We start from the raw sequence: 26,378 nt of genomic DNA, 5'->3' as shown, positions 1-26,378 counted from the left end.
TGCATACCTTACTAGACCGCTCATGTCCTGGGAGGTCATGACTTACAACATGCTTTGTCTCCGTTAACAACAACAACTCATTAGGACGGAGAACATGTCTGGGTCTTGGGAATGAATCCACAATGATGCTTTGATCAGTACAGGGACAATTTGCTAAGCTCAAGCAGGGCTAATTTTAGAATACTGGCAGTAGGAGTCAACCAGACTCTACCGACCAAGCAATCCATTTCCTGGAGGCCCACTTGCATCTTACCCTCCTGTGAGGCAACTGGACTTGCTTCCCTTCAGCAGGATAGAATGGAAGCCAGTTATCACAGCTGTGCTGTGACGGCTCCGTGCTTCCAGGCCCTCCCTCTCTTCCCAAGAAACTAGTGAAGACGTGATCCTGGAAGTTTCCATGCTCACATCTTGATGTAAACAAAATTACCTGCACCGGTCCCCTAAAACTAAAGGGCTGTTAAAATAATAGGAACTTCCTTTGCCAACTCCCCCAGCACTCACAGACCTTCTTCCCTTGCATACTTGGGTTCAGTTTAACTGTGCATAGTTAAAGGATTGGTGCACTCTAATACTCAAACTTCAAATGCAGCCATCCAGTGCAGACTGAAGATTGTTCCATTTTTTTTACTTGATTATAAGTAAAAAAAAAAAAAAAATTCATTAAGACTCTTCCCTCACCTGAGAATTGGGCACAACAGATATCACCAATGGTTGGATAAAAATCTGAGCGTGGAGACACTTGACCACAGTATTCGCTAAGGGATGCCTGAAGTTCAGCGAGCTTATCTGTAGATATAGATCACATCTTAAACACAGTAAATACAAATCTACGCATTATCTTCTTTTTCACATGTTGAGTCTCTTGAAGTACAAAGATTATACAACCAGCACAAATCAAAGAAAATTTACTTACGTCCGCTTTGCAGCTGTTGACAAAAGAAGTCTTCTGGAGTCTGAATGTGGGCAACCACACCACAAAACTTATCGCCTACATTCAAAGTTAACACTTTGGGGATTAGATCACTTCTATCCACAACAACTTTGTTTTCAGCTATCATTTTTCCAACATCTTCAAGATCATCTTAACAACAACAACAACAAAAGAAACCAAACAGAAAAACCAAGGCATTCTGGTTATCATTCAGCTGATTTTTGTAGCATTTCAAACCCAGTCACGCTTCTTCAACACCTCTAGGCCTTAACACATGCTATTCTTCCTCCCAGAACACACCCCCAATCTCCTAGCAACCTGGTTATTTCTTGCTCAGTGTGGTGTCACCTTGAAAAGACTTCCCCCTAACCCAGGTTAGGTGGCCGCCCAGGTGCTCGCATTGCACTCTCCATGCACTCGCTCTCATGCCGTTTTATCATCTCTTTTTTTTTTTAAGATTTTATTTATTTGTCAGAGAGAGAGGGAGAGAGAGTGAGCATAGGCAGACAGAATGGCAGGCAGAGGCAGAGGGAGAAGCAGGCTCCCTGCTGAGCAAGCACCCCCCCCCCCCACCATGTGGGACTCGACCCCAGGATGCTGGGATCATGACCTGAGCTGAAGGCAGCTGCTTAACCAACTGAGCCACCCAGGCGTCCCTATCATCTCTTCTCTACGTGTCTGTCCTGACCACAGAATACCCTCCACTAAGGCACCTCCATAGTCCCTCAGTGAAGCAAATACTGTCCAGGAGATTTTTGTTCCTTCTACGAGACAGCTCTGCAAGCCTTGCTTTTACTACTGATCACTTCCTTCTAGAAGCATTCACCCTTCTGTTGCTCTGGCAACTTTTGTCCCCACTCTACCCACCTTCCCCATTATGACTTCTCACTCGATGCTGTAGGCCCTGGGTTTATCCCCCACCCCCTTTTTTTCCCCGATCCCACACTCTCCCACCAGCATTTATGGTTTCAACCATGACTACTACTAGATCAGTAAGTGATCGGTTTTCTCCTCTAGATGGCAAAGAATTACTACAAACTTTCCAGCAGAGCTGTCATACTAAGATTTGTGTTCTGGGGATATCATGTATAGTATTATAAAGAATTCAGACAGCAGAGGGGTGCCTGGGTGGCTCAGTGGGTCTGACTTCAGCTCAGGTCATGATCTCAGGGTCCTGGGATCGAGCCCCACATTAGGCTCTCTGCTTAGCAGGGAGCCTGCTTCTCCTCCCTCTCTGCCTCCCTCTCTTCCTACTGTGATCTCTCTCTCTCTGTCAAATAAATAAAATAAAAAATCTTTAAAAAAAATTCAGACATCAGAAAAAGTCAGAGAAGGCTGTTGCAATTATCCACAACTGGTCAGGATTCCTGACCTAGAAAAATAATAAGGAAAAAAAGTATTTTAAAAAAGAAAAAAAAATCATATACAAAGGATATTCAGGAAGAAGAACCAATCGAGACCTGGCAACCAATGAGACAAGGCAAAGGACAGGAGGTAAGGATAAGGTAGACTTAAAAATGTGTCAACCTGGTTTATATGAAGGGATACATCTAGTCACAGAACCATTAACCTGGCCATCACCTCTGGATGAATGAGCAAGAAACAATGAGGTATGTCTACATCCAAAGTAATTGGTAAAGGGACAAAGTAAGAAGGAAAACAGGGCAATAAATACCACATATAACTAGGAAATGAGAAAATAAAATGCTAGTAGCAAAACTTCTTAGTTCTTGTTTAATATAATTCTTGTTATACTAAACGGAAAAGCCACACACATAATTAAATGAGAAGTAAAAAAAAAAATTTATGAAGAAACACCATCTTACCAGAACAGAATTATCCTATTTGTTATTGTTGGAACACCTAAGTAAGGAGGGAAAATTAAACTAAGGACATGTTAGCTAAAAACCCTTCAACTCAAACTGTCATGATATTTAGTACTTTGGAGATTTCTGATAATCGTCATGTCAAGGATTAATACGGAAGACAGATGCGGAAGGAAAACAGGCAGGGAGGGAAGACTAAGCTTAGACGTAATGTGCTACTAAATGAATATTTATCTTTTTTACATAAAGTTCAAAGAATGGTTACTTCCATTAAATCTGTCAGTGTGACAGCTCTGCCCTTTTTTTTTTTTGTTTATTTAGGAGAGAAGATATTCTTTAGTACCTGGAGTCACTGTACTGTTCTATACGAATCTGTATACTCACTTGCATCTGCACTTTGCTTCTTAGAATTTTGTCCCTTGGGTTTCAAGCCATATCCCATTTCTATGAGCACATCATCTAAGAGTTTTCCTAAAAATGGTTAAGAAAATACATCCCCATTGAGATATTATACCAAGAAGAAAAGCATAAACATGAAACAAATGAATCATAATCATGTGACCTAGAGATCATATCTATTAATACACTGGCCTATTTCGTTACCAGTTCAGTTTCTGTGTGCAAAATACTGTTAACTAATGCTCAGCCTTAAAAATTGAAGCAAAATTACCATTGTCATGTGGCAGAAAATTTTATAAAAATATTTCACCTCAAAATTCTGGATAACATGAAAGATTTAGTTGCTACCTCACTGGCAGGCTTAGTATGGCCACCATTTATAAGAAAAAAATAAGTTTAGTGTTAAACTAAGACTATTTTTTCTCAAAGTATGGCTGAAACAAGGGGTAGCCAGCATGTCATAAACTTCAAGTTCCTTGAAATACCAACTGAGGGGTTTTGGAGGGGAAAGGGTGGGGGGTGTGAACTCGGTGGTGGGTATTGCAGAGGGCATGTATTGCATGGAGCACTGGGTGTGGTGCATAAACAATGAATTTTGGAACACTGAAAAAAAATTAAATTAAAAAAAAAAAAGAAATACCATCCAGAAGACTGAGTCATAATACAAAACAATACACAGCAAAGAAAATACTTAATTTCACTAAAGATTTAAATGAACTTTCTACCATGTCATCAACCAATAGTATGTCTCCTAAAGAAAAAGAATGATACCTTGGAAAGTGAGATACAATTATAAGCACATGGTCAGAAGTCACTTTTTGAACACACAGAAGGGATTCCGAGGGGTTTCCATCTCCACACTTAAATACTAGGCACTTACATTCTCATTACTAACCAAACGCACTTCTGTGAAGATTCTTCAAGGAAAAAGCACTCGTGGTGAAAGTATGGACCAATTCATAAGGAAACTCTTGAATTTTTCTCCATAAGTGAGTAGAAATCAGGAATGGTGATCGTAACAGCCGTATCAAAAGGCTAACAGTCATCCCCACACTAAGTCAGCACCTAGCCTTTGAAGCCCCCCAGCTCCACCACTGATGCCGATGCCGGGTCTCCGACTGACTGCCACCGGCAAGAGCAAGGTCACACCCTGAAGGACTTGCGAGGAGCTTACTTGGCCTCATTTCATGTTTCTATTTCTTCTCTGTGTAACAGCTGAAGACTAAACACCATATTAATTGCTGCATCTACAAAGCAGAGTTCGATCTTACCTGAGCTGGGCAGCATCACATCCACAGCAAAGGTAACCACTTCTTCTTTGGAAATGTCAACAATCTTTACAGAGCAGTACTGCTCCATTAACAGTGACTTAATCGTTTTGACACATTCACTGCTCCAGTTCCCCTCTGCTGGGATAACACTGGCCACAAAACACTTTATGGCCTGAAAGATTTTACATGAGTTACTAAAAAATTAGTATTTGAAAATGATTTTTTCTAATTAATAACATGAAGATTTTTTAAAGGTAATACATTTATCACTGAATATTTATCAGAAATCTTCCAAGAACAAATAAGCAATTTTATGTTTTTTGTACATATGTAATTATGTATTTACATATGTAATTATGTATTTTTTTACATATGTACATTATGTATGTAATTACGTAATTTTGTATCTAATTTTTGTATGTAATTTGTCTCTTGCGCTACTCTATCCATGTACTTTTCCTTTTGGGACCTGAAGCTTGAGAAATTTATGAAAGGATAATTAATTATCCCTCAAATACATATAAATTCAGGTTGCTTCCAGACAATGTATTATACATAGAAATGATTGTTTTTAAAAGAACAGATGGAGGGCGCCTGGGTGGCTCAGTGGGTTAAGCCGCTGCCTTCGGCTCACGTCATGATCTCAGGGTCCTGGGATCGAGGCCCGCATCGGGCTCTCTGCTCAGCAGGAAGCCTGCTTCCTCCTCTCTCTCTCTGCCTGCCTCTCTGCCTACTTGTAATCTCTGTCTGTCGAATAAAAATAAATAAAATCTTTAAAAAAAAAAAAAAAGAACAGATGGATAAGATGTCCCTAAAAAATGCAAAGTTTCTCATGTAATGAAGGATTACCTAAGGCTTCTTAAATGGATCCAAGAAAGCCAATGACATTTATCTACATTTAGTAAAAATGAGAAATATACCAATAGGTACTTTTTTATAATAACCATTACAGAACAGAGCAAGCAAATATTGTGCCCATTAAAATATTAAAGACAGGGGCGCCTGGGTGGCTCAGTGGGTTAAGCCTCTGCCTTCGGCTCAGGTCATGATCTCAGGGTACTGGGATCGAGCCCCACATTGGGCTCTCTGCTCAGTGGGGAGCCTGCTTCCTCCTCTCTCTCTGCCTGCCTCTCTGCCTACTTGTGATCTCTGTCTGTCAAATAAATAAATAAAATCTTTAAATATATATATATATATATATATATATATATATTAAAGACAGCTCTTTGGGGACACTATTAGGAATTCAGAAAGTAAAAAAGACTTACACATGGAGGAAATAAGTCAATGTTTCTATTTAGTTGGTGAATTCTGTTTACTGGAATTATTTCTTCATTTCCATAATCAATATATAAGACATGTGCCTTCTTCTGCAGCATATCAATATCTTGTATCATTACTCTGTTCCAGGTCTGAAAGTGAAATATAATGGTGCTCTGCTTCAAAACGGTCTCTCAGGCTTCAAAACTCTCAGCCCATCTATAGAACAGCCAAAGGAGAAACTACAGCTCTGTTCTGAGGGACTCATTTAACAGGTTAATCTTCTAACAATCTGGCTAAGAAATCCCTGAATTTGTCTACTTAGGAGACTAATGTACAGACAACCACTCCCAGGTTACTCTAGCCCAGGAGACACAATGACACACTAATGCCTCAGTACAGAAGTGCATAGGCTGCAGGGCTGGCTGTCCATCTGCACTTGGCAGAGGAGGCGCCTATCGACAGAGCTGGAGGGCTCACCCAACAAATCCATAATACCGAATAAGGAAGAGAGACAGGAATGTGACCACAGACTCTGGTTAAGCCAGCAAATGCATTATTAAAAGCTCTGGTGTCCAGCTTATATGACAAAAGTAAATTAAAACATCGTATTAAATAATTCACTTCATCAGCGGTTACCTGATCAACAGTGTACTTGGCAACACAAACTTCCCCCTTAACAGGAATGTAATCCTCCTGAGTTGTATGTGCATAGGTTTCCTTTAGACTCGCAGAAAGCTGGTTCATGTATTCTAACACTTCTGAAGAATATAACTGCACATAGAAGTCACTTGGGTGTTTGAATTCAGTAACTGTACCCTTTCAAAAGACAGAAAAGGTGCAATAATTCACTGAGAACACAAGCACATGGCAATTTCTTAAAGCTTTCTAATGAGATTTTTAAAAGGGTATTTTAAGACAGTTTTCACAATCAGTTTCATCAGTTACATTTCGTAGCTCACTTAGAAGCTCAAACTAAAAACAGGAAACAAGGAATAAAAATCTATAGTTCTTTGGATCTCTGTCTATAGAAATTAAATAACAAATACCTTTATTTCCATGGTTTTCCTGAGTTGTAGACTTCTCAAATCAGAAAACATTATTTTATCAGCACCAGTGGCTATTTCTTTAGTAGCTCCAAGAGGGTAATCACCCTGGGTTTTAAAAAAACAAAACACATGAGTGAGTTACTTATACAAGCACATGTTTCCAAGCAATACTGTGGCCACCATTTGCTGGAATTGAGGCCAAAATAGCCCCTGAGGCTTGAGTAACAGAGAGATATAGTGTGTAACTCCAAGAGCCAATAAAACCCACTGTCCCTAGGCAGTTTACACAGCAGTGGGATCACTGAAGTATCAGGTGGTGGTGATGATACTGAAGTATCATCAGTGGTGATGATAATGTTGAGTTTATAAAATAAAACGGAGGGGGTTAGTGTTTTAAGTTTGAACTTGTTAACATTTTATAAGTATGAATATTTGAGGAAGTCAGATTTTTTTTTTTAAGTAGAAACTAGGACCAGCTAGAGAAGCCTAAAAATTATAGATGAGCTAAGCACTACTGATATTTTTCAAGTTATGAATGACTTAGCCCACAGTTACCTACATGGAAGAGAGGTCTTGGAGAAAAAAATGCTCCTTCCGTACAAGGGCAGGACACAAAGCCAGAGAATGTGTGCATGCAGGGACTAGAGAGAGGGGCTGTCTCTCAGGAATCCAAACAATTTTACACTGAGACACAGGCATCACAAGTCCTTCGGGGCAGAGTGCTGGGCACACATAATGCTCAAAAATCCCCAGCAGTCACCCAATCGATCATTAAGGTGTACAGGTTATTCCACAGGAAACACAGGATTTAATAAACATTGATGCAGAGGCACCTGGCTGACTCAGTCAGACGGACCTGCAACTCCATCTGGGATCTGGAGAGTTCGAGCCCCATGTTGGGTGTGGAGATCACGTGGATAAACATTGGTGAAATGCAGAAGTGGTATTTCATTTAGCTTAAGCCCTCTTAATTTAAAAGGAAATCATTCAAAATTTACTCTAAAGACAAAAAGTACATCATACCTCATTTTTCACTTCCATGTTCTTTGTTTCAAAAGGTGACTTACTATCTTCACGTTTGTGGAAACTGAAATAAAGCAGCTGATTATAATACTTAGAGTACAGAGCCAATCAAGAGTAGGGGCCACAGTGATGTTAAATTCTCAATCATCAAAATCCAGAAGGAGAAAAACAGCTTCCTTCAGAGAGTTTCACAGTAGTAACAGAGCAAAATAGTCCAGGGCTGGCTTTGCACCAGTCTACCCTGTGGGCGAGCTCGCCTCTTCCAAAGCCACCTGATTAAAGGGACCTCTGCAGCCACAATCTCCAAGCCCCAGCTTTCTTATCTGCAAGATGTAATCCCTACACGAGCTCAATAGTTTTGAGGACCGAATGAAGTTATAGATGTGAAACTGCTTTGTAAACTGGTAAATGCCATGCCACTAAGATTTTCATATTTTAAAGTCGCAATTCATGAGACACTGTGAGTGTTCTACCTTATCATAATTCAGGAAAGAACACGTGTTTAAAAGGAATTCTAAAGGTCTACTTATAGGGGCGCCTGGGTGGCTCAGTGGGTTAAGCCTCTGCCTTCGGCCCGGGTCATGGTTCCAGGGTCCTGGGATCGAGCCCCACATCGGGCTCTCTCCTTGGCGGGGAGCCTGCTTCTCCCTCTATCTCTGCCTGCCTCTCTGCCTACTTGTGACCTCTCTGTCTCTCTCTGTCAAATAAACAGGTAAAATCTTTAAAAAAAAAAATTATAAAGGTCTACTTATTACAAACACTAAAAACTTAAAGTTCTGACTCTGAATATGTACTAATAGAATCATATTCATGGAAACTCAGTCCTGAATTTGTAAGCTCTTCATTTCAAATTTGCATCCTTTATGTTACACCTCAGTAAATAAAAGTGACAACTTCTACATAGTTATAGCCTGCTAACCTCATTTGATTCTTACACTATCAAAAATAAAGCCCGTTTAAATATTCCCTAGTGAATAAAAGAAATCATGCTTACTTTTGTTGAACAGGTTTGCACACGATGCTGTGTGCGGACCAGTCCCTTCTCTGGCACGCTGTGGAGCAGTAGTAGGTCTGCTTGCACTGTGAGCACCTCAGCGATCCTACAGAACACAGCCCGTAACATCACCAGCGTTTTATTCCAAGTATTTGTTGCTGAGAGCAAGACATTTTCAAAGACCAGACATACCAATCACCATCTATTAATCACATCAGGAAGATTACATGAAGAGGATGATGATGTTTTTGATTAGGCATTAAGATTAAATTTTTAAAGCTCTCTCAGATTGCAAATAGGAATGCAAAGATGAAAATGAAAGGTGGGACAGACTGAAAACATGACTGACTTTCCTAAAGTAGAGCCCAGAACACATTATAAAAGGCACAATCAAAGGAAACAGAAAGTGTGTGGTTGTGAAAACAAACTTGCGCAAGCAAACTCTGACACGGCTTATTACCTCGCGCTGTTAAAAAAAAAATACAAGACAAAAAACCAATGAAGAGAATCACATCCAGAAAAACCCAGAAGTTTTTAAAATAAAGTACTAAAAAAACCCTATGAATATACAGGCAGAAAAAAAAAAAAAAAACCCACATAAAAAAACAACAACAACCAAAAAAAACCAGGCTGGCCTCAAATGTTTCTACTCAAAAGAAAAAAAAAAAGCTAAATGTCCAAGTGGTCAGTAAGCATGTGAAATACTGCTCAAGATCACTCACGGGTCATGAGGGAAATAGAATTTAAAAGCACACTGCAGGGGTGCCTGGGTGGCTCAGTGGGTTAAGCCGCTGCCTTCGGCTCAGGTCATGATCTCGGGGTCCTGGGATCGAGTCCCGCATCAGGCTCTCTGCTCGGCAGGGAGCCTGCTTCCTCCTCTCTCTCTCTGCCTACCTCTCTGCCTGCTTGTGATCTCTGTCAAATAAATAAATAAAATCTTTAAAAATAAATAAATAAAAATAAAAGCACACTGCAATACCAGTACACACCCACGAGGAGGGCTAACGTTGAAAAGACCAGCAGCACCGAATGACAGTGATGTGGAGCACAAAACTCACTATCACTGGGAAGGCAGAACAGGATAACTACTCAGGAAAATGGCTTGGCTGTTTCCTCTAAACTTATATACCTACCCTTTGACTCAGCAATTATACTCCTAGGTATGTACCCAAGAGAAAGGGAAATATATATCCTCATAAGGACTTGTGAAAAAGCATGGAAAGAGCTCTATTTATAATAACCAAAAGCTAAACACAAGCAAAACTGTTCAATAAAAAACCAGATACACTGTGATAGAATCGTATAACTACTACTTGGCACCAAAAAATAGTGTATGTAGACCATATTAATACTAAAAATATTATTCTAAATGAAAAAAAAGCTTCACACAAAAGAATCAAGATTCCATTTTTATGAAGTTCTAAAACTGGCAAAATTAATTTACAGTTCAATTAAAAAAACCACTGTGGTTGCCTCTCGTGGCCATAGAGATTGGAAGGAGCTAGAAGGGAACTTTCTAAGAAGATAGAAATATTCTGTCTTAATAAGCATGTGAGTTTGTGCATCCCAGTGCATGTAAATTTTATCACAAACAAAACTATGGGAAATAATAATCGGGTAAGGAAGCAGCAAGAGTGGAAAGGTATGGATGAACAACTGTAGAATGCCAGTGGCTGCTGAAGCAGAGAGATGGGTATAGAGCAGGTACAATATTCTGTTCATACTTACTATGTTTTAAACTTTCCATAGTAAAAATATTTTTCAAATGTGTGAAAAAATAATCCAGACATGTTAAGGAAATATGCTTACCAAACAAGCCACAGCGATGGCAAGTTGTTGACCGAAAAGAAGGTCCTAAGGAGTTGAAGAGTGCTGAATTATTTATGGACAAGGAATTCTCAACCAACTTGTGTATTTTTTTTGACTTTGCAGGAGGCACGTTATTGCTAGGCTTCTATTAAGAAAAAAGAATAGCAATATTAAAACTTGGTAGTAGTTTTTTTTAAATACTGTATTTGGGATTTCCTCTTCTGGACAAATAAAAAAGATGCACCTTTCCCTAGTCCTCCTATTACATGCTACTAAAAACCCAGACTTATAATATAAACAAACATAAGCTGACTTTGACAAGAGGGCAGCAGACAGGCTAGGAAATTTGGGGCCCAGAGAAGAACAAGACAATGAGTTCCGGAGTTTTCTTTTTGCCTCATGTATTTCAGACACGGTGCTGGAGAAGCCAGCAACCCAAAATGCCAAACAGTACAGACAATAAAAGCCCCAACAGAAAGTATCCTCTCTTGAGCTAAAGACCAAGAAATGGGCATCCCAGCAATACAGAAAACCAGTAACTGTTCTACCCTAGACAAACACCACAGTAAAAACTGTGGCCCTGTTCTAGAGTAGGGTGCTGGCATTTCATCCCTAGGAGTCTCCCCGGGAACCCGGACTTTCACCCAACAGGTAGGAGTGTTCCTCCTACCCCAACCACCATTACTGGGGAGGTAGAAGAGGACTCCCAGTGGACAGTCAGGACTTTTTAACCACTGTTCAAAAGTAATTAGTGTCTCCCAAATCTTCCCCTCTAATTCTCCTCTCTGACCTACCTACTCTCTCCCCACTCCATCCCACTCCTTTATCAGTAAAGAGGCACTCATCACTTCTGGCAAGGAGGAGGTATCACATGAGGCCTACCTGGAAGCTGGAACTCCCACCCTCACCCAAGAGCAAGGGAGAGCACCTCCTTCAGTGCCAGCTCAGGCTGACTGAAGAGCCTGGACATCTACTCCCACCCAGCAGCACCCACCCTCTGATGTAGGGTCAGAGGAAGCTAGCTAAAAAGGAAGTTTAAATAAGATACAGAATTTCATTAACATAATACCTCAAATGTGCTAGTTTCAATATGAAATCACTTGTCTTATTTAGAAAAAGGGAAATCACAACTGAATTTAAAAAAAAAAAAAAGCCAACATCAAGACAACAGAGAAGTTTGACAAACATTTTAAAGGAGCCATCAATAGTTCAGTAAGCAATTAGGAGCACAATTGAAACAAAAGTAAAGAGTCCCAGCGAAGAAACAGAAGATATAAAGAAGAACCAAATGGAAGTTTCACAACTGGAAAGCAAAATAACAAGGAATGTTATTTTGAGGTGAGGGATGCCATGCCAAAATGGAGAGAACAGAGGAAAGGCTCAGTAAACTTGAAGACTGAACAACAGAAATTACCTAACCTAAGAAGAGAGAAAAAACAAAATGGAGAAAAAACGAAATAAACAGAGCCTCAGAGACCTATGGGACTATAACAAAATATTTAACATTCATGTCTTTGGAGTCCCAGGAGAGAAAAAAAGTCAGGGTGAAGAAGTTCTTTTTTTTTTTTTTTTTTTTTAAGATTTTATTTATTTATTTGACAGATCACAAGGAGGCAGAGAGGCAGGCAGAGAGAGAGGAAGGGAAGCAGGCTCCCTGTTGAGCAGAGAGCCCGATGTGGGGCTGGATCTCAGGACCCTGGGATCATAACCTGAGCTAAAGGCAGAGGCTTTAACCCACTGAGGCACCCAGGCACCCCCAAAGAAGTTCTTAAATAAAAAATGCCCCAGACTTACAATATTTGGCAAAAGATATAAATCTACAAATTCATGTTGAGCGAGTCCCTGACCAAATCAAAGAAATCCACACCAAGACTCACGTAGTCAAACTTCTTCAAGCTAAAGACAAAAAAAGTTAAAAGCAGAGAGAGGAAAAGGACATTTTACTTACAGGGGAAAAAGTAATTCAGAAGAAAATAGATTTCTCAAAATACACCCTGGAGAGCAGAAGAAAATAATATAACACTTTAAAGTATCCTGCAGGAGTAAAGAAGAAATAGAAACCAAGACATTCTTTTTTTTTTTTTAAAGATTTTATTTATTTATTTGACAGAGAGAAATCACAAGTACACTGAGAGGCAGGCAGAGAGAGAGAGGAGGAAGCAGGCTCCCTGCTGAGCAAGGAGCCCGATGCGGGACTCGATCCCAGGACCCTGAGATCATGACCTGAGCTGAAGGCAGCAGCTTAACCCACTGAGCCACCCAGGCGCCCCAAAACCAAGACATTCTTAAATGAAAGAAAACTAAGAATTTGTCACCAGCAGACTTAAAGAATGGCTAAAGGACGTTCTCTAAACATAAAGGAAATAAAGGAATGCTGGAACGAAAGGAAAGGAAGAACACATTAAATAAAATACAATAAGTACAATAGACTTAACAGAAAAAAATTGAAGCAAAATGAAACTGAAAAGAGAAAAGGACAATATATAATTATAGAGACCTTAATATCCTTATCTCAACAATTAGTAGACCTACATTGAAAATCACCAAGAATACAAAAGAACTTGAGATCACCATCAACCAAGGGATTCTGTTAGACATTTATAGATCATTCTACCCAACCATAAAATGGACATTCTTTTCAAGTGCTAAAGAACATATACTAAGACAACACATGGGGCCATAAAGAAAAGCTCAACAAATTTAAATCACACAGAGTAGATTTTTCAACAACAGTGGACTCAAACTAGAAATAAGTAACAAGAGTAATTAATAATCTTCAAACATTTGAAAACAATAGAGTTCTAAACAACTCATGAGTCAAAGAGGAGGTCTCAAAAGAAATTAAAAAAAAAGTTGAACTAAAAGAAAATGAAAACATAACAAATCAAAATTTGTAAGACACAGTTAAAACATTGCCAAGAGGTAAATTCGTAGCACTAAGTTCACACACTAGAAAAGAGGGAAAGTTTCAAATAATCTAAATTCTCATCTTAAGAATCTAAAAAAGTAAGAAAAAAATGCCAAAAGCAAACAGAAGCAAGGAAACAAAGATAAAAGGAGAAATCAATGAAATTAAAAAACAAAAACTTAGAGAAAAAAAAAATCAATGAAACAAAGACCTGGTTCTTTGATAGGACCAAAAAAGGGGCATCTGGGTGGCTCAGGTGGTTAAGCATTGGACTTCAGATCAGGTCATGATCTCTGGGTCCTGAGATCAAAACCAGGTCAGGCTCCCTGCTCAGCAGAGAGACAGCTTCTCCTTAGACCCCCTCAACCCTCTTCCCCCCACCAATGGAATAAATACGTCTAATTTTTGACAAAAGTGCAAAAGCAATTCAGTGGAGGAAATAGAGCATTTTTAACAAATGGTGGAGAAATTAAAAGAAAACAAAACAAAAAGACCTTCAAATTAACTCAAAGTGGATCACAAAACTAAAGGTAAAATTATAAAACTTTTTGGGAATAATGCCCCAAATTTTCTGGATCTGAAGCAGCAAAGAATTTCTAGTCTTGACACCAAAAGCAAAATCTATAAAAGAAAAAGTGGTCAAGACATCATTAAAATTAAAAAACATTTGCTCTGCCAAACACCTTGCCTGATAAGAGATTGAAGACAAGCTATAGACTGGGAGAAATCATTAGTGAATCACACATATTTGACAAAAGACTAGAACCTGGAACATATAAAGAACTTTCAAAACTGAGCAGTTAAAAAAAAAATCCAAATCAGAAAATGGACAAAAGACATGAGTAAACATATCAAAAATGAAATAGAAATGGCAACTATGCACATGAGAAAGTGTTTATCAGTAGCCATCAGGGGAACACAATTTAAAACTACTACATAATATCAACATGTGTCTATAAGACTGGGAACAATAAAACCACCGCCAGCACCACATGCTGGTGTGACACTGCAGATATTCTCAGTGGGAAAGTCCAATAGTATAGCTCTTCTGGAAAATGCTTTGGTAGCTTCTTAAAAAACTCAATATGCAATACTCCATGACCCAGAAATTGCACTCCTGGGCATTTATCCCAGAGGAGAAACAAACAGAAACAAAAAATTTCTGTTCACATCAACCTTGCACATGGAGTTTTGTAAATTTTAACTGTGATAGCCAAGAACTGGAAACCCTGCAGGTTCACTTGAGAATGTGAATGTTAAACCACAGACTAGTTTTCAGCAATAAAAATAAAACTACGGATACAACAAACCCTAGATGAATATCCACAGAATTACACTGAATGAATTTATCCAATCCCAAAAAGTTACATTCTGTAGGATTCCATTTATATAACATCCTTAAAATGACAAAACTCTCCATGTGGATTAGATTTGTAGCCTCCATGGATTAAGGAGGTGGTAGGGGCAAGAGGGAAATGGTATGACCATAAAAAAGCATGTAAGGGAAAGATGCAAATGTTCTGTATCTTGACAGTATCACTGTCAACATACTTGTTACCATATTATACTAAATTCTGTAGCACATCGCACAGGGAGAAACTCAAAGAGCTACACAGGATCTGTATTTTCTCTGCACGTCATTGCAGGGCTGCACTAACAGTGGCACGGCATACTGTAATTACGTCAACAGAACTGAATTTTTTTTTTTTAAAGATATTAGGATGAAGAAAAGGAAGCTTCACCTTCAATAACATCTGAAAATTGAGTAGTTCTTCACAATATAAAATATGTTTAGAATCTTTTACACCCAAACAAAAACACAAAATAGAAAACAAACAGAAAACCTTACACTATTTACTTCTTTGGGTGGTGAATTGTTTCCGGCATTTAATGGGGACACGGAGTTTCCTGGAGAGAGAAAACATAAAGAGCCAAATATTACTTTATTCCTGAAAATGTACAAAACCATAATTAGATATTCAAATAATAAAGATATACTATAATAGCCTTAAGCCTACACTACAAATAAACAACAACTTACTTTTCCTAATGAAAAATAAGGATTTGTTTGAACATTCCTTAATTGCTATTCCTCTTGTGAATTTTTCTCCATTCACCAAGGCAGCAATTCTCAGACTTTTTTGAACCTCAGACTCATTTACACACTTAAGAAATTGCGAACCTCAGAGAGATTTTGTTTATATGGCCTATGTGTCTCAATACTTACCTATATTAGAAATTAAAGGGTGCTTGGCTGACTCAGTAGAGCGTGTGACTTTTTTTTTTCTTTTTAAAGATTTTATTTATCTATTTGACAGACAGAGATCACAAGTTGACAGAGAGGCAGGCAGAGAGGGAGGAAGGGAAGCAGGCTCCCTGCTGAGCAGAGAGCCTGACGTGGGGCTCGATCCTAGGACCCCGAGACCATGACCCCAGCCAAAGACAGAGGCCTCAACACACTGAGCCACCCAGGTGCCCTGAGCATGTGACTCTTGATCTAAGGGTCATGAATTCAAACCCCACATTGGGCATAAAGCTTACTTAAAAAAAAAAAATAAGTAAGGACACATGGTGGCTCAGTGGCTAAACATCCAACTCTTGATTTTGACTTGGATCATGATCTCAGGGTCCTGAGACTGAGCCCTGTGAGGGCTCTGTGCTGGATATGGAGCCTGTTTATTTTTATTTATTTTTTTTAAAGATTTTATTTATTTATTTGACAGAGAGAGATCACAAGTAGGCAGAGAGGCAGGCAGAGAGAGAGAGGAGGAAGCAGGCTCCCCGCTGAGCAGAGAGCCTGATGCGGGGCTCGATCCCAGGACCCCGAGATCCTGACCTGAGCCGAAGGCAGTGGCTTAACCCACTGAGCCACCCAGGCGCCCAGATATGGAGCCTGTTTAAAATTCTCTCTCTCCCTCTGTCCCTCTTCCCCCTAAAAACTGTTAAAAAAGAAATTAAAAATTAGTTTTAAAAATTAAAAGTTTATTTAAAAATAAATGCACTACATTGACATGATTTTTGTATGTAAAACACTACATTTTCAAAAGCAAAAAAAAAATTGTGAGAAGAGTAGCACTGTTTTACATTTTTGTAATGTTTGGTTTAAATCATGATCGTTGGATTCACATACCTGCTTTTGCATTCAATCCCTTGTGTTGTTTTGGTTGAAGCATATGAAGAAAATCTGGCCTCGCACAGATACATGGTTGCAAAAAACGAGTATTTAACGGCTTTCTCAGGTAATTATGGATGTTTTCCTTTAACATCATGCCAAAACTCAAGTGGTAGTTTGAGGGGTAATTGCAATGAGAAATCTAAAACTTTTTCATAATGTGACATTGGAATCCATTGATTGATCCTGCACTTTGAGTGGATTTTTACCCATGAGTGACTGTGCAACATGAGGCATTGGTCATTTGGAGAAGAATGAGAAACTCTTGAGTTATACAGATCTTTCAATTGTCGACAGATTCCATTACAAAATATTTTAAAATTCATGTGTTATTTAGTATCACCAGGCACCTCCCCAGGAAAGTCCAAGTATTGAGAAGCTGTCATGGCAGAGTGGCAGATATGCATTTCCTGAAATTCTCATTTTGCTCAAAAGCTTGAATTTTATCATTAGCAACAAAATACTGTCAGGTGTTTTCCTTGAAGTAATAGGTTCACTTTATTCATTTTTGAGAAAATGAATGCCAGATCCGTAAATCTGAATAACCAGAATTTTTCATTCTTTTCAAGTAAAAAATGATGTTCCAAAAAAAAGTTTCCATACAGCCTATAGCTCTGTCACATGCATGCTTTTCATACTTCCTATAAAGCAGAAGTTAGGGGTAATTCCCATTTTGTTACACAAAATACTAAAAATATGTGTAAACAGGTGTCAAGATTTGTCAAGGACAGCCCTGAGTAAGGCATTTCTGGTTTTGTTTTAACCTCAAGTTCATAGCAATGAAAATACCCAATTACCACTAGCCCAAGTAGGTAGGAACTAATGAGGCATTAATGATAATGGCATTAATGGTTTACCTTTGCTTCTGCATCATTGGTGTAAAGTCAGCCCAACAAAAAAGGCAAATGACATTTTAGTATTATCGGGAAAATAGTTTCGACCTCTTGGGAAACCTCAGAGGCCCAAGGGCCATGCACCAGAACCACATCACCATAACATTAAAAGATCACATATGATATACGTTCACCCAGTGCTCCCCCAACTTCAAAACCAGGTTTTTGGAATTAGGACTAAAGGAACAACTTTTTAAAAATCTGATGAAACAATATAATGTCTTATGTGTATCTTTGTGACAGATTGTGTATCTCAAATTATGCAATTTACATAGTATTTTTTAAACATGGCCAATCTTTAAAAAGGCAGAGGATGTCCTTTCTACATTCCTTGTATGGTTCTCCCATTGTGGGGGGAAGCTCCTCTGTAGATTCATGTGATGAATCTAGTCAAAGGAAGTTATTTGGCACCTGGCTTTTCCTTCTAAACCTTTACATGCAAATACTGTAAGGTAGCTATTTAGTTGTTTTGTTAATAGCACATGGGTATGTGATCACGTACCTGTGATAAGCCAAAGAAACCATCAGAATCAAGAAGTAATAAGCCTGTAGTTTTCACTTACCTGTTGACAACGTCTTCCTGTCTCCTTTGGATCCAACCACTTCTCCATTGATGCTGTTAGGGTTTGAAGATACTGAATTGTCTTCCTGACTAGCCAAATACGGTTTGGTTTGCTCACAAAGCAAAAAACTGTTTTTTTTATTTCCATTCTCTGGACTTTTCAACCGGAAATTAGGGTGGTTAGCATGTGCTCCAGGACTTCTTAAAGAATCATGTGGCGGAAGCTTGTTTTCATTTTTCTCAAAATTAAATGGCTCTGTCATCTTACAAGTAGATGACTCCAAATTATTTCTTGACATCATAGTATGTGGCAATTTAACATTCACAGAAGCCTATGGGAAGAAGTGCATTTAAAAGGCAATTTTTAATTACAAAAGTAGAAGCATCGCAGTCCCTTCTTATGTAACAAATAAGGCTCATCAAAGCAGAGGTAACCGTGATATCAGATCCTGGCCTAAAAGCAAAAGGAACAGAGTCTCTATCTCAGTAAGTACAAACTCCCAAGTTTCACACAATTCAACCACAGACAAAAGGCTAACTCAAGAGACATCAAAAGAGTCATCTCAGAGTTCGACACCATTTTTTACTTTAAAAAGCTTCTGAAACAACAGGAATAAAAAAGGACTTGCATGTTTTAAGAGAAATATTTCTAAGCCAGAGCATGCAACTTAACAGTCAGATACAATGAGGATATTGTCTTCATCGGGTCATCACCTACCTTTCCAGCCTCTCAGAATGCCTCTATCTGCTCCTACTTGAGACACTGAGATCTTGAATATGCTGAGCCCAGCTCTCAGTGCCTCTACCTTCCTCACTGGCCTGGCAAAGTCCTTCCTTCCTAGGCACCCTTCACGGTTTGCCTCAGCTGACCTCTGTTTGGTCTGTTTTCCCCCAGTCCTCTGCTTGATCATCTCCAACTTAGCTTCCATAAACTGTAATTTATATCTACTCCTTTTAAGGACTTAACTGCACGCACCTTTCTCTGAAAATAAGGTACATGTATTGTTACAAAGTGCCTCTGAGAAACCTCTCTCCAGACTTGATGCTAGCTTGTTTTTTTCCCATTACTCTTAAAGAATACTAAGTGTCCTGCCTAAGGGAAGTAATAAAAGTGGACAAACAACTTTTCTTTCTGAGGCTGTGACCTACAGCTTTGTACACAGACCTCAGGTAACACTGCCTATTGTCCCAAAACTGTTCAGTTTTGAGAGGAGGGGAAGCCACAGAAAGCTAAACTGGTATGAGTAGTATCTAAAGATTAACACTGTTTTAAAGGGAAAACAAAAATATAGCAGAAACATCTTCCCTCCTGGTGACCTAAAATTTCTGTATCATTTTTTGCTTTAAATTAGGCCTAGCCTAATCTGTGACAATACAGAAAAGAGAATGAAATAATAAAAAAAAAATACATATGCACACTCAAAGCGTGGGGGTTGGGGAGGGGGACTCTCAGTGGGCCAGATCCTGAGAAGAACCCTAACTAAAGGGTGCAGATGGGCAGTTATGGGAGATCCTACAGCCACTGGGGAAAGCGCACAGTTGACAGTAAGCACATCCTCCCACGGCTCAGACTGGGTGGGAATGAGATTGTTGGGCTCGGAAAGAGACAAATTCTGTGAAGTTACATAAGAACTTAATTTTCAGGGGAAACTGGGTGGGGCTAGGAATACTGAGTAACAGACAATTTACAAGAAATATAAACAATGCACATTAAGATACTAGGGGAACTACAAGAACAAAAACAAGGTATAATTTTTTAAATTACAGAAGAAAAATCTCAGTCTAACAAAAAAGAAAAAAAAGAAAGATTCAAGCATGGTCAATGGAAAACACCAAATAAGATGCTGGAACCAAACCTAAGCAATCCAATTATCAATGATTTAGTCTCAATTAAGAGAGAAAACGAGCTTTGCGCAGTGGCAGTATCGTAGCCAATGAGGTTTATCCGAGTCGCGATTATTGCTAATTGAAAGAGAGAAAACGAGGGAGAAAAACATCCTGCTAGAGGTCATGCACAACAGGCACACATAAAATTTATGGCAAGTTTGGAAATAATAGAATTAAAACATGTGCTATGCAAATAATTTTAAAAAGGTGAAATATGAATACTGATAGCTGATAAAAGAGAATTCAACTGGGACAAAGATTTTTTACATGTATGAAAGAAACACCCGAGGAGAGAGCACACCCAAGAATCAGTGCATCACAATGTCCTCAGATCTATAAAACAAAAACTGTTTGAGGGAGGAGAAATTTAGGCCACAGTAAATATACACCTGCCTTACACACTTGTCAACAGACAGAAAATGAGTGCTATTTTAATACCACGATAAACTTGATCTACTAAGGACCAATACAATCAAGAGCATTCACTTTTCCAACACTGGGCATATATCGAACTAGAAAAGTCACCTCCACGGACTCCAGAAACACTAATGCCAAGCAAAAACACGTTCACTTACCAAAGTATACAAATCTCCACCTCAAGTTTTGCTTCCCAGAGAATCAGCCTACAACAACCACATGAGCAGGTGAAGGGTTTCGGTTTAGTTTTTTAACGCGGTAAAATATCACAAAGAAAATAGCAAACATGACTATATAAAACAATTACAAAAAATAGCAAGCAGCCAGAAAATGAAGATTAATGCACAGATGTAAAACTCTATATCAAAATTTTTAAAAAATGGGATAAATAGTAAAAACATTCAGATACTACAGCGATGTGACTTAACTCAAAGGCCATCTTCTACCTCTGATTTTGCTAGCTTGAGTTAGAGATTAACGCTGGCCATAATCATTCTCCTGAGCAGAATTTCTCCTAGCAGAATTTCTCAGAAAGCTCTGTCCTTTCCTGATGAACAGGAACAGATTTGGCTGCAGGATCTTTCACCCCTTTCTTCCTTTAATGCAATCAGGAATCAATAAGCAAAAAAGAAGAATGCACACCCTAAGGATGGTAGAGTGGAAAAGGCAAAGCACCTGATGTCTCTGTCAGTATCCCTGAGTCACCAGCCCTGATTGGCCGATGCAGACTCACTGTGACATCAAATAAACCCATGAATTCTGTTATTTGCAGCCCAACAGATACAGATATCAATAAAATGTGAGCAAAAGGCATGAACAGAATGCACAGACAATGAAGATTAGTTGATAAACATAAGGGGGAAAGCATTCAACCTCATTTGTAATTTAAAAAATCAAATTAAATAATTATATATTATTTTCTGCCCAGCATGGGTGTGATTAAAAAGAATACTCCCATTGGGCCCCTGGGTGGCAAAGTTGCTTAAGTGACAAACTCTTGATTTCAGCTCAGGTCACCATCCCGGGAGCCTGCATCTCTCTCTCCCTCTGCCTCTCCCCCCTGCTCATGCCCTCTCTTCCTTTCTCAAATAAATAAAACCTTTTAAAAAAGTAAAGATAAAATCTTTGAAAAATAAAACAAAATTCCTTTGCATGGAATATAAATTCGTATGCTTTTATGGGGAGACAATTTGGATATACATACATATACACACCTACATGTGTGTAGGTCTATAAATAGATACATATTCTTAAGGTATGTATGCATTCTTTTCATTTTTATTATTTATTTATTTTAGAGAGAGAGAGAGACGTGCATGAGCAGAAAGGGCAGAGCAAAAGAGAATCTCAAGTAGACTCCATGCTGAGCACGGAGTTTGACAAGGGGCTTGATCTCATGACCCGAGCTGCAACCAAGAGTGGGACACTTAACTGACTATGCCACCCAGGCACCCCAAGTGTACATGTATTCTTAAAAATATTCTAGCCATTTACCTGGTAAATCTACACCTAGAAATCATCCCATTAAAATAACCCTAACATTGGGGTGCCTGACTGGCACAAGTCAGTTAAGCACCCAGCTCTTAATTTCAGCTCAGGTCATGATCTCAGTGTTGTGAGATCAAGCTCCATGCTTGACATGAAGTCTGCTTAAGACTCCCTCCCTGTCACTCTGTCCCTCTGCCCACTCCTCCTCTTTCTTTCAAAATAAGTAAATAAATTAAAAATAAAAATAATAATAATGATCCCGAACATCAAAAAATCCTATTTAAAATAATGAAAAAAATTGAGAAAGAAGTTAACTGTGATATCTCTACTAGATAGATTAACACTACCATTTATAATCTTAGCTTTCGGGGCACCTGGGTGCCTCAGTGGGTTAAGGTCTCAGGGTCCTGGGATCAAGCCCCGCATCAGGCTCTATGCTCAGTGGGGAGCCTGTTTCCTCCTCTCTCCCTGACTGCCTCTCTGACTACTTGTAATCTCTATCAAATGAATAAATAAAATCTTAAAAACCAGAATCTTAGCTTTCAAAAACATTATAAAATATCTAAGAACAGGAAATGAAAAATCAGAAACATTGTATAATAACTGTAATAAATAACCTCTCCATATAAGCAAGGTCAATGAAATACATCAAATTTTAAATGAGTGTTATGGGGTAAAGTAGATTGACAAAAGGAATCTTTTTTATAGTCTATTTCATTTTCAAATTTTGTTGGTTTTTTTTTCCTAAAGATTTTATTTATTCAACAAAGAGAGAGAGTGTGCGTGCTCAAGAGTGTGCAAACACTGGGGTGCCTGGGTGGCTCAGTGGGTTAAACCTCTGCCTTTGTCTCAGGTCATGATCTCAGGGTCCTGGGATTGAACCCCACATGGGGCTTTCTGCTCAGAAGGGAGCCTGCTTCCCCCCTCTCGGCCTGCCTCTCTGCCTACTTGTGATCTATCAAACAAATATATAAAATCTTAAAAAAGAAAAGAAAAGAGTGTGCAAGCACAAGCAGAGGGAGGGAGAGAGGGAGAGGGAGAAGCAGACTCCCTACTGAGCAGGGAACCTGATTCTGGGCTCCATCCCAGAACCCTGGGATCATGACCTATGCCGAAGTCAGATGCTTAACTGACTGAACCACCCAGGTGTTCCTCAAATTATGGGTTTTTTTTTTTTAAAGATTTTATTTATTTATTTGACAGAAATCACAAGTAGACGGAGAGGCAGGCAGAGAGAGAAGGAAGGAGGCTCCCTGCTGAGCAGAGAGCCTGATGTGGGACTCGATCCCAGGACCCTGAGATCATGACCTGAGCCGAAGGCAGTGGCTTAACCCACTGAGCCACCAAGGCGCCCCAGTTCCTCAAATTATGTTTAAAAATGAATTACTTTTATAGAAAAAAAGCATTTTAAAGATTAAAATATTAACATTACATTTAAATTAAGACTATTTTTTCCTCAAGTGTGGTTAATTCCTAACCAAGGATCAAGTAATATTTAAACCACAAAACTAGGATATAGTCATCTTCTCAAGATACCAGTGGGGCCCTCAATACACAACAGGTAACTCCTAAAATAGCCTTTCCTTTGTCCTTATTTGATAAGGCTGACAGTCAGTTTCTTTCTATCCTGTAGCACAGTTAGCTACAGACAGTTGTCTGTGTATTCTAGATTATTTTAAGTAATTTGAGTGCAGGAACCAGGTCTGTTAAAAACATTAACAAAAAAACACCCTGATTTCTCACATTACATGTGGCAGTCTCAAATGGAGAATCACATCACGTTATGAGGTTTTCTGAAACTTTATAGCAAAACTTCAAGTCTTACACCCACTCTTCCAAAGTCCAAAAATTAGTAAATAAATAATTTTCAGAAAAGAAAAAAAAACTGAATCAGTCTTAGAAGTTTAAGCAGCAAATAAAAAGAGTTTAAGCTTAAAAGGAGCTCCACCTAGAGCAGAATATGTAGGTTAGAAAGACACCTCGCTTGCCTCACCCTATTCAGGAATTTTCATTACAACGCCCAGGGCAAATATCGTAGACCTGTTCTATAACTAGAAGCTTCTAACTTCCTTTAATTTTGGACAACCAACTGTACTACATTCTCCTTTATAAAAGGGTTCACTTTCCAACTGACTGACTCCTGTTGCTGCCCTGTTTCCTTAACCTTCCAAATGTCTGAGATGTCTACTATATCCATTTTCCTCCAGGTCCTTCACCAGCTGTTCTAACACCTTCCAGGGTTCTCACAAGTCTGGACTTTCTCTAGCTCATCAGAAACCCTCACACAGACATCCTTCTCCTAACTGAGCACAGGACTGCAGATGGGAGCCAACAGCCGGTCAACAGAACCATCATTCCACCCCTCACTACGAACACTACTTCCAATCACGCACTAGCTTTTGGAGTAGCAGCCAGGACTACTCTGAGTACGCCTAAAACTTGGGAGTTACCTACCATCTTTTGGAATTTAATTTTTTTAAAAATATGTTTATTATCCTATAAAAATTGCCATTTTTAATTGCCTTTTTTGATTTATAGTCCTATGAATTCTAACACATGTATTTCAACGTTAAACGCCTGTAAGAAATTGCAATTATCCCTACTCCGCTTCATCCTGTGTGAAGCACTGGACATATCGGAATCTAGAGTGGGCAGACACTATTCCATAATGCTGTGCTTCCCAACCTTGGGCTACTGACTTTGGGTACCGGTACAGGTGTATTACAGACATCGCTGCAATGGTCATGATACCTCATGGGCTAATCTTACCCAGTTTTAAAATAAGCAGTTTCCTGCTTACTATTTTTTACTATTTTCCTGTTTACTATTTTTTATATGCTAGTGATGATGAATAAAAATGTATTTATAGGGGCGCCTGGGTGGCACAGTGGGTTAAGCCTCTGCCTTTGGCTCAGGTCATGGTCTCAGGGTCCTGGGACTGAGCCCCACATTGGGCTCTCTGCTCAGCGGGGAGCCTGCTTCCCTCTCTCTCCGTCTATTACTCTGCCTGCTTGTGATCTTTCTCTCTGTGTCAAATAAATAAATAAAATCTTTAAAAAAATGTATTTATAATCATCCCTAAATTCACAGTAATTAGTATATATTTCCTTAACACAAGAGGTTAATTAGGAAGTCCCCAAATTTCTTCATGTTAAAGTGATCACTGATGTAATAAAAGACCAGTGGAATGGAAGTAACTGCTACAGTTCCACCCACAAAAAGAAGTCCTTGGCTTTGTATTGTCCTTTTGTCCTGTGCTTCATGATTTGACACCAATAAAACGTGAAGCGCCCTAAGGGGCAAACCCTTTCTTATACTCCCCTGGAATCCTGTTCCCACTCCTCCCTCTGGCCAAGAGCATCCGCGATATACCTGCAACCAGTGACTGTAAACCTTCTTCCTTCCTTCCCAGAAGAATAGAAGCTAGAGTAAAATTAATTCTTACCACAGTGTGTTAATTCCTTTAATACCAAAAGTACTCGAGGCAGATATGCAACTATAATTTTCTTTTTCTTCTCTTAACGTTTGCTTTTGTTTTCCTGGTAACCACACACATTCAGAGAGAATGGCTACTCAAAGGCAACATTTAGTTTTTTGGGTTTTTTTAAATTTTTATTTTTTAAAAATTAACATATAGTGTATTACCAGTTTCAGAGATAGAGTTAAGTGATTCATCAGTTGCATATAACACCCAGTCTTATACCACGTGCCCTCCTTAATGCCCATCACCCAGTTACCCTATCCTCCTAACCCTCTCCCCTCCAAGAACCCTCAGTTTGTTTCCTATGGTTAAGTCTCTCATGGTTTGTCTCCCTCTCTGATTTGTATTTATTTTTCCCTCCCTTTCCTTATGATACTGTTTTGTTGAAATCATATAATTGTCTTTCTCTGCTTGACTTATCTTGCTTAGCATAATACACTCTAGTTCCATCCACATCACGGGAAGATTTTTTTTTTGATGGCTGAGTAGTAGTCCATTGTGTACATAGACATCTTCTTTATACATTCATCTGTCGATGGGTATCTAAACTCTTTCCATAGTTTTGCTATTGTGGACATTGCTGCTACCCAAAGAGGTACAGGATTTGTTCTCTGAAAACTATAGAACACTCATGATAGAAACTGAGGAGGAAACAAAGAAATGGAAAAACGTTCCATGTTTATGGATTGGAAGAACAAGTTTTGTTAAATTTCTATGCTACCCAAAGCAATCTATACATTGATTCACTGCAATTTTATCAAAATATTATCATCATTTTTTAGAGCTGGAACAAATAATCCTAAAATTGTCAAACCAGAAAAGACCCCGAAGAGCCAAAGGAATGTTGAAAAAGAAAACAAAGCTGAAGGCATCACAGTCTCATACCTCAAGTTCTATTACAAAGCTTGAGTCACTAAGACAGTATGGTACTGGCACAAAAACAGACACATCGATCAATGAAACTGAAGAGAAAGCCCGGAAATGGACCCTCAACTATATGATCAACTA

The 26,378-nt window shown here is 38.9% G+C and overlaps 1 protein-coding gene and 1 long non-coding RNA gene across 10 annotated transcripts in view; one reads left to right on the top strand and one right to left on the bottom strand.

Moving 5' to 3' along the window:
- TDRD1 (tudor domain containing 1) overlaps window positions 1-26,378 on the bottom strand; it is a 49,048-nt gene that overhangs the window by 20,902 nt on the left and 1,768 nt on the right. For all 9 annotated transcript variants that reach the window (XM_082721463.1, XM_082721466.1, XM_082721459.1 and 6 more), the window contains exons 2-13: window positions 18,099-18,429; window positions 15,320-15,378; window positions 10,563-10,707; window positions 8,754-8,859; window positions 7,760-7,823; window positions 6,737-6,841; window positions 6,327-6,506; window positions 5,696-5,839; window positions 4,428-4,599; window positions 3,142-3,228; window positions 914-1,081; window positions 679-786 (exon numbers count right to left, since the gene is read on the bottom strand). In XM_082721463.1, coding sequence (XP_082577589.1) covers window positions 679-786; window positions 914-1,081; window positions 3,142-3,228; window positions 4,428-4,599; window positions 5,696-5,839; window positions 6,327-6,506; window positions 6,737-6,841; window positions 7,760-7,823; window positions 8,754-8,859; window positions 10,563-10,707; window positions 15,320-15,378; window positions 18,099-18,399 — 1,639 coding nt within the window. In that variant the 5' untranslated portion in view covers window positions 18,400-18,429. The remainder of the gene's footprint in view (window positions 1-678; window positions 787-913; window positions 1,082-3,141; window positions 3,229-4,427; window positions 4,600-5,695; window positions 5,840-6,326; window positions 6,507-6,736; window positions 6,842-7,759; window positions 7,824-8,753; window positions 8,860-10,562; window positions 10,708-15,319; window positions 15,379-18,098; window positions 18,430-26,378) is intronic.
- On the top strand, window positions 1,788-24,399 carry LOC309860032. Its single transcript, XR_014309104.1, has 3 exons — window positions 1,788-1,923; window positions 5,838-5,962; window positions 24,097-24,399. It is a non-coding gene; the product is annotated as an uncharacterized lncRNA (long non-coding RNA).

The sequence above is a fragment of the Mustela nivalis genome, assembly GCF_964662115.1.
Source record: "Mustela nivalis genome assembly, chromosome: 2".
Lineage (NCBI taxonomy): Eukaryota > Metazoa > Chordata > Mammalia > Carnivora > Mustelidae > Mustela > Mustela nivalis.
Note: the sequence above shows the minus strand (reverse complement) of the source record. Positions and strands in the feature narration are given on the sequence as shown.